We start from the raw sequence: 8,669 nt of genomic DNA, 5'->3' as shown, positions 1-8,669 counted from the left end.
AAAATGGAAACTGAAAAAGTCCGTAAACAGCTCAAAATAAATCAAAATATTTGGAAAATATTATGATGTATAGAAACTGCTAACATAAACATTCAGTCAAGATTTCATGTATATACGGTCATTTGTTTTAGAGTTGCACCAAAAACCAAGATCGATTTTGTCAAAAACCAATTTTGCGTAAAATTTCCGTTTTTCCTTAATTTTTCTATTGTTATTCTCGGCGCTTTTGAAAACTATTGGGAATTTTAAATTTTGACCTTCGAATGCACCAACTAGATTCACATTCCTATCGAACAAGATACTGTTGAAGAAAATCGAAGCACTTTTACTGTCCTAAAAGGTGATGATAGACACAAAAAAATAAATAAAAAAATCAAAAAAAAATCAATACATTCATCGTTCCACTCAGAATCTAAAATAAAAAACCACATTATTGTAAAATCAATACATTCATCGCTCCGCTCACAATCTAAAATCTTAAGTATGGTGGTTTTACACCCCCACCTCAAAGGGCTGCCCTGACGCAACCTGGGTTTCAATCTACTCAAAGTAAAGTTAAATTTCAAAAGAAATGTGTTATGTAGCAGTTTCTTAAACCTAATTATTATTAATAAAGCTAAAAGTAAATATAAAGAATCATTGTTTTGCAAATCAACCACTATACAACATTTTAGTAGGTGATTGCAAATGGAAATATAATACATCAAGTTTATGTCGTTTATAATCCTTTAAGTAAGACATTTTATTTATAAATACTACAATTAAAAACAATATGATATGTTTACGAAGCACTAGTTTTATGTTTTTTAATACTGCATGAAAGGTTCACAAAGTAAATTAATAATTGTAAAAAAAAAAAAACAATAATAATACACATTAAATAAAAATTAAACAAAGATATAGGTGTAATAGAGGAACTAATATTATAAGGCAGGGGTTTTCAACCTTTTTGGATCCACAACTCTTCTGATTTTGAAAACAATTTTAATAGCTCCCATACAAACAATAATCATAATACAATAAACAAATTTTTATTTTCTACTGCGAACACGTCTCACTTGATAATGATCGGTGAAACCCTGTGGAGCCGCGACGCTGGTTGAAAACCCTTGTTATAAGGTATTTAGAAAAAGAAAACAAAAGGGTCAATGAACCAAGAGTCATGAAGAAAATAATTTTGAATTTTACAATTTATCTGGATTAATTGTTATAGTTAAATTTCTGTCAGGCCAGTTGACAGTTTTTGGCAAAGGCTCCTGTAAAAGTATAAAAATAAATATCAACCATCATTTTTTTTTATTAAATTACATATTATGAGTATTATAAATGTATTTACCATAACTGGCTCATTGAGGAACTTTAAACTAGATTCCATTGAATCAAGGAAACTATTTGACACTAACACTTGTAACCAAGATCCTTGAGCTACAAATGGTTTTTCTTCGCTGACAAGAGATCCAGATACAGATGAAGCAACAAAAGTAATAGTTGCATCACCAGTTAATGCTTTAAAAGTAAAATGACGACCATGCCTAATACGACCTCTGAAAGTTAAATTTGTAATTAATATTTTTAACAAATTTTAAATTAAATTAAGTATTATTTAATTAAATAAACAAAATAAATATTATACTTTAATACAAAAGGTAGCAAAAGTCCGGCTTCTAAATTAAAAGTTATATGGACATTTTCTATAAATTGTGCTTGATTCAATTCTGATAATTCACAACTTTTATAATTTGAATTACCATCAGTTTCTTTTAAATCCCTAGTAAATAAACAAGTCAATTAGATGATACATTTTAAAAGTTTTTATTGAACAATATAAAAAAATTACTCGTTTGGTGCTCTTGAATTATTAATAATACGTAAATTGTTCATGGAATGTTCAACTGACTTATAAACTAATGCTTTGTCACCTTAAATTTAGAAATATATTATTCATATTAATAATTAAATGTAAATATTAAATTTATATATAGAATACATACATCTGTTATTTAATTCTTCCCATGAACAATGAGCACTTATACCACATAAATTTGAACCTTCAGTTTTGATACCTTCAGTAATTTCTTCATGAACGGAAGGATCCACATCAAACATACTTTCACCTCTACGCATGTTCGTTATTAGCCATGAACCTCCAGTACTATAATAATTACATAAAATAATATTAAATGGCACTATTATAAATTCTTAAGCATCACTGATACAAAATATAATATAATAAAATTTTTAAAATTAAATTAAACTTGTATTACAAGGAATACATTGTTTATATTATAAAAAGTATATACTTACACTGAATGTCTTTTCAATATTTGCAATACTCCTGGCCCATTCCATCTTTGAACAGTTTGTAATTCTTCTAAACATGCACCAACAATTTGAACGAATCTAACTGATCCATGTGGTGTGACAGTGACCTGTAGTTGAGGATCTTCGCCCATCAACATATGTTGTAAACGGCTCTCACTACCATCCAATCCACAATGCCAAGACACATGATCACCAGCATATAATGTATTTCCTATAATTGCATTCATTGTTACTTATAAAGTTGTTATTAACATTAAATATGGCACGTGCTCTGATAATTTGTACCATCCTAAGTCTCAAGGAATCTATTGATTGACTTTTATTAAACTTAAACTTTTATTGAAAATGGTCCACCAGTTTTTGGTCTATTGACTTTGGATAAACCAACATCCATTTTTAGCTATATAACCTAACATCTGTTGCCCGTGAAAAAAATATAACATATAACACTATGGGTGTATCTTAGTTTTAGTGTACCTCAGTTCACGAGTTAATCAGCATAGGCGTACCTCACTTTATGACCTAATTAGACCAAGATTGACTTTGGAGAATTGGATATAGCACTTAGTGTAAATTGAACGTACTTATTGTTCAAACTTTCTAAACTTTACAGATATCTCTAAGAATTATTTGAAATTTTCACAAAATCAGTCAAGTGGGCGATACAGTGCCCAAGTAGATGAACTGAAAGAAAGATCATTTACACATACTGTATTGTACTGTGGGAACAGATGACTTGTGTCATTTGACCACCAGAAAAATCACTAATAGTAGAATAGAGGACCCTGAAACGGCCAACAATTAGACGTGATTTACCAGAGCAAAAGCATGCACCTTCATGCCAGTTGAGTTTTAAACTAATTATTTGGAATTAGAAAAATTTTCAAATAAAACAAATAGGTACTTGTAAAATATGCTTATTACCATAAATATTATCTACCATAACATCTATGTTGGTTTAATATGCTACTTATCTACAAAAGAAGACATACTACGTAAAAGTATTTTTTTGTGTATTAAGTGAAACGTTTGCCACCTTTTTTAGTGCATTGTAAATTCTATATGGTTTTCAAAATATTTCCTTCTGAACCTCGTTTTCTACTATTTATAAGAACTTTTTTAGTTTACCACCGCAAAAATAGTTTTTAATTATAATAGGTACACATTTGTTAATTAGATAATAATTCAAGTGTTTTTAACAAATGTACACACATCTCTCAATTTTCAATGATATGTCGATGCAAATAACTCATAACCTCATATTAATAATATGATACAAATAACCGCATTTAAACCATATAAGTATAATCCACAAAACTCGTAAATACAGACCGACACACTAATTTTATTTTTGTTCTAAAAAGCCTAATCTTGATTACAAAATGATAAAGTATAATTCAATATGGTTTAATGAATAGATACCTATATTTTTGTAGATATCATTCTAAATCAACAAAAGTGTGGTAGATAGCATATTGTACAAGTACTTATAATTAATAATCTAGACTTAGAATATTTTCCAACAATAAAAACACTTAAAATATTTCTGATTTGAACTTATTACAACTCCAAGCTACATTCTCATCCATCAACCGGTTGTCAGTACATGGAGCTGTTACTCAAAAAAAACAACAATATTATTGACTATAGTCAGTGCCACAACTAGAAAGATTTATGGTATTTTAACTTAGTAATGAAAAAGTATTATAATACTGTGTAATAATAACTTAAGTAACTATATTAAACTATACCTGTTTTAAAAACGTATTTAGCAAGTGACTGCATTAAACGAGCAGGCCAAGTAGGAGGAGATGTTTCTGAAGAATCTTTAAGAAGACGAAATGTCAATTCAAAGCCAAATCCACTTGGCCCATCTGATCCGTTTGTAGTATTATGAACACGATTATCACCATGCAAATCGGATAAACCAAAACTATACAATTCCATCAAACAATTTGATTAATTAATAAAACGTAATATACATTAAATGTTTAAGTAATCTTTATTATTTATAAATCATAATAAAATAAAATACATTTTCCACTTATGTCTAATATACCGAGTGATTCATTTAACATGAGACACTCATTATTTCAAACAGTATTAATGTTTTTAAAAATATTTTTTCCCATGGTGTCAAGTTGTTACCTACGTTAAAAAAAAAAAAATGTATCCTTATAGTTATTTTAAGTTTTTAATTTTTTAAATAGCAACATATAGTTTTAATAATATCTTCAAAAGCAGAATATTTTTCTAAATATTTAGATATACAAAAATTGAATTTAGAACAAGTAGCTTATGAGTTATAAGTATTTAAAGTTTAAATGAGCGGAGTGGAGAGGTATGCGGTTGCCCCACAAAATGTTGGTCTAGTACTCCTCTCATCTAAACTTTAAATACTTTTAACTCATAAATTACTTGTCCTAAATTCAATTATTATATATTGAAATGTATATAAAAATATTTTGCTTTAGAATATGAAATTAAAACTGTGTGTTATCATTAAAAAAGTTAAAACTTCAAAAATTATGAGGTTAAAAAGTATTAAAAAAATTAGATATACTTAATAACTAAATAATGAGTGGGTTCATGATAAAAGAATCACCTGGTATAGTATACAACAAATAAATAATATAATTACCTAATATAATGCCAATGTGGTGGAATACCAATCATTCGATCACCAGGATTATTATACATACTAATATAATCTAATGGATCTGGACCACCAAGCCTAAAATGATGTAACATATATATTATATTAAATGTTTCAATTATTATTCAAGAATCAAGAAGTAATAAATCATTACAATTTCTAATATAAAGATAATAGTTGATAAATACAACATTATTATACCAGTGGCAAGTCTAGGGGAAGGCAAAGGAGGAATTTGCCAATTTTTATACATAGCCCCTCCCCCCCCCCCCAAAAAAAAAAGAATTAAGCACTGGATCCGTCACTGTATTATACAGTTATATTCATAGTATACGCTCAATAGTTTAATATTAATTATTATTGAATGAGTAACTGCTAACATCCCAAATGTGGCTGACAAATTAATGCATTATACAACTATGTGCAGCCCTGGCTGACTATAAACACATTTTTCCATAAGGTAGACACAGAAAAAACAAGTCAGCACAGTGACCTACCCTACAAAAAAAAAAACGCTTGCCAAGTAAGGGATCGACATGTAAACTTTCTTGATTTTTAGTTTTTAGAAATTTATTAACTTATATCACAGCCAAGTGGTATAACAATTTGAATCCAGAAATTTGTTGGTGGAACAGCCACACAAAAAATAATTTTCATTTTCATTTAGTGAGATAGATCTCCAAAACCAGAGAGCGGATTTCGTTGTTTGGGGTCTTGTTAGATTCACATTGGTTAGGAGAAGTGCAGTGAAGACTTTCAGAACTTTATCTTAAATAGTTAATTCATGACAAAACATAAAAAAAATTAAAACAAATTTTATTGGGCTTTTTTTTTATGTTTTTCAGCTTTACAGCTTTTTAGTGAACTAACGATTGGAGATAAAGTTCTGAAAATCTTCACTACACTTCTCCTAGCCAATGTGAATCTAACAAGACCCTAAACAACAAAATCCGTTTCCAGTTTCGGAAATCTACCTCGCTAAATGAAAATCTAGCAAAAATAACTTTTTTTTATCTGTGAAAATTAAATGATTTTTTTTAAAAAATGTTAGTTCCACATTTAGTATTTACTTGATAATTCCTTTTTAATGAATTATCAACCATTTTTCTAGCTATCATACTTTAGGAGAAAAGATAAAAAATAGATATTTTGTTACTGTTCACACCGACGTTTTTATGAATTCAAGTGGTTATACCGCTTGAGTGTGATATCAAATCCCTCTCATTAATATTTTAGATTATAGCTAGCTAAATTACCTACTTATCATTACTGAGTTACATATTTATTATTTTCCTATTTAACACAAATTCTTGAAGTTTTCAAAATTTAGACTTTTTTCATTTCAATTACCATACTTACTTGATTAAAAATCAAGAAAGTAAAATATAATAATATTTAATCATATTTTCATTTTTATAAAAATAAGATTAAAATTAATTTTTAGAAAAAAACCTTAGCTAGCACCTATTTAACATAGTAATAAACCATACATTGCATATCTTTATAATGCTTCATAATTCATAGTTCACATTATTATGAACAATTTTTATGACATTATCTAAAATAAACTTACTGATTATTTATAATTTTAATTATTAAATATAAACATATAAGAAGAAAGTAATGCATTTCTTAATTTTAGCTTCTATTTAAAGAAAGGTATTCATTATCCTTAATAAGTAACAATAAAATATTCAAACGAACATGTGTCAACCAAAAATAGATACAGACAGGAAATGATAATTAAAAATGGTCTTTTCACCCTAGTCCAACTCTACCCTACATCAATTAGTTTTTCACACATTGTATTTTTAGAAACATTTTAAGCTTTAATCTTATATAAAATAATCTACAGAAAAAAAATATTTTAACTAACAATAACATTAAACCATTGTATAATTACTATACTATACTAGTATTTATAATCAATGATTAAACTAATCAAACTTACTAAAAAATATGTCAGTGTAGTTTTTTTTAATAAATATTTCACTATATAAATATCAATTTGCGTTTCTCATTTTGTAGTCAAACAGCTCAGAAGAAGAAAATAAAAACCATAATATTCATATGTATGTATGTATGTATGTATGTATGTATGTATGTATGTATGTATGTGATTGTTATACTATTTAATAGTTATTTATTTTAAATAAACAATAATAAAATTAATTACAACTCTGACTTTATTCTTTATTGCTACGAGTATCAGACGACTTGCAGCAGTTCTGTATGATATAATAATAATATGTAGCTATTATTTAAATCATTATAGAAACTAGTTGTATATTAATGTAAGTACATTTCAATAGCTTAAAATTATTTAAGAATCAAATGTAAAACCTAATTAAAAATGTTGGCTTTAAAATGATAAATGCTCAAATGCAGAACTGTTTTGTTATAGTTTGATATGATAAATAACAATAACAGATGTTACGCGATATCCAGATATACTCTAATGATAATTGAATTACCTACTAATGGTTTATTTTTGTAAAATACTCATTTATATGTTATTTAGATTTCTAATACTGTTATAAGGTAAATAGAAACAAAACAATTATTATTTATTATAATATGAATATATAGGAAGAGACATTTTTTCAGCAATATATTGACAATTATGACTACCGATATCAAATTACCAACACACCATAATATAATTTCTCACCAGAACTTAATTACAGTAGTGGCTTGTAAAGGATTACACTGGTCTGGGTATATCCTTTTACACAACATGTAAAGTGAAGCAAGTCCAGCTGGTGGAGTTTGTGGTATATAAGGCACTTCGGTAATTGATCTCGGAGTACGCATACAATGCACTCCATTCTGGTGGTCAGATTCATTCATTTTCTTAGTTCAAAATACTAAAAAAAGTTCAAAAGCGTGTTAAACAGTATAATGAAATCTAATATTCTTTGAATAAGAGTGAATATTTCTTACCTATAACATTCTGTAGATTCAGAGTTTAAACGACAACAACAAATTAAAATTGATAGGAAAATAAATAAAAATTATGACATAGTGAGAACTTAATTGCAAACTGGGCTGGTAACGATGCAAATAAAATTATAAGATACTCGGAGGCCTGGGGGACACGGATTATTGTAGCCGATTTTGCACATCGACTTAATACAATCAATGTACCTGTGTTACACACCACTGTCGTTACTGGTATAGCACAATTACAGCAGCAGCAGCAGCAGCCACCAGCCAGCACTCGGCAATGCACAAAAAGTAGTGAGTACTAACTAAATACGTTAACGACGTCGATGGTTAGTGGTTACACTCTTTCTGATTGGCGACTGCCGAGCATACACAAGAATACTACTGCCGAATGCCGCCGACTGGTACAGTGGTATTTACTTAATTTATAGTAGGTATCAGACATTTTTCGAGAGATATGATTATACAGAGTGTGTCAAATATAATTTTTTTTTTGATAGAATTTAATTTCGTACAATTAAATAAAAATAAGATTATGTCAAATAAATCTGAACACAACCATGTATAGACTTTAATTTTTACATTTAAAGTCTAAAAACCAAACGAAATCCGCACGGGATTTAATGTTTTAAGATGAATTGGCCTGCTGCCACCTATTCATTCAGTCACTCTGTATTTTGAAATACAACTATACAAGGGTTACAAGGTATTCCATTCTCCTCAGTCCCCACGGCCCACACCATGG

General features: G+C 28.2%; 1 protein-coding gene across 1 annotated transcript; it reads right to left on the bottom strand.

The window, feature by feature from the left end:
- Nucleotides 1–708: 708 nt before the first annotated feature.
- LOC132944900 (suppressor of fused homolog) lies at nucleotides 709–8,530 on the bottom strand. Its single transcript, XM_061014445.1, has 10 exons — nucleotides 7,922–8,530; nucleotides 7,650–7,845; nucleotides 4,964–5,056; nucleotides 4,074–4,255; nucleotides 2,305–2,533; nucleotides 1,992–2,152; nucleotides 1,838–1,919; nucleotides 1,634–1,768; nucleotides 1,337–1,544; nucleotides 709–1,256 (listed from the first exon to the last, which is right to left on the bottom strand). Exons 2-10 carry the CDS (start codon nucleotides 7,826–7,828, stop codon nucleotides 1,185–1,187), a joined length of 1,341 nt encoding a protein of 446 aa, XP_060870428.1. The 5' UTR covers nucleotides 7,829–7,845; nucleotides 7,922–8,530; the 3' UTR covers nucleotides 709–1,184.
- Nucleotides 8,531–8,669: the final 139 nt, after the last annotated feature.

This window comes from Metopolophium dirhodum, chromosome 5 (assembly GCF_019925205.1).
Source record: "Metopolophium dirhodum isolate CAU chromosome 5, ASM1992520v1, whole genome shotgun sequence".
Lineage (NCBI taxonomy): Eukaryota > Metazoa > Arthropoda > Insecta > Hemiptera > Aphididae > Metopolophium > Metopolophium dirhodum.
The sequence above is the reverse complement of the archived record's forward strand: the minus strand, read 5'-3'. Positions and strand labels throughout refer to the sequence as shown.

Coding starts and splice junctions, on each gene's coding strand:
- LOC132944900 (XM_061014445.1), bottom strand. CDS start 7,828: ATGAATGAATCTGACCACCAGAATGGAGTGCATTGTATGCGTACTCCG. Junction 1,920..1,991: donor GGAAGAATTAAATAACAGAT/GTATGTATTCTA, acceptor TCTAAATTTAAG/GTGACAAAGCATTAGTTTAT. Junction 1,769..1,837: donor AATTCAAGAGCACCAAACGA/GTAATTTTTTTA, acceptor TTTATTTACTAG/GGATTTAAAAGAAACTGATG.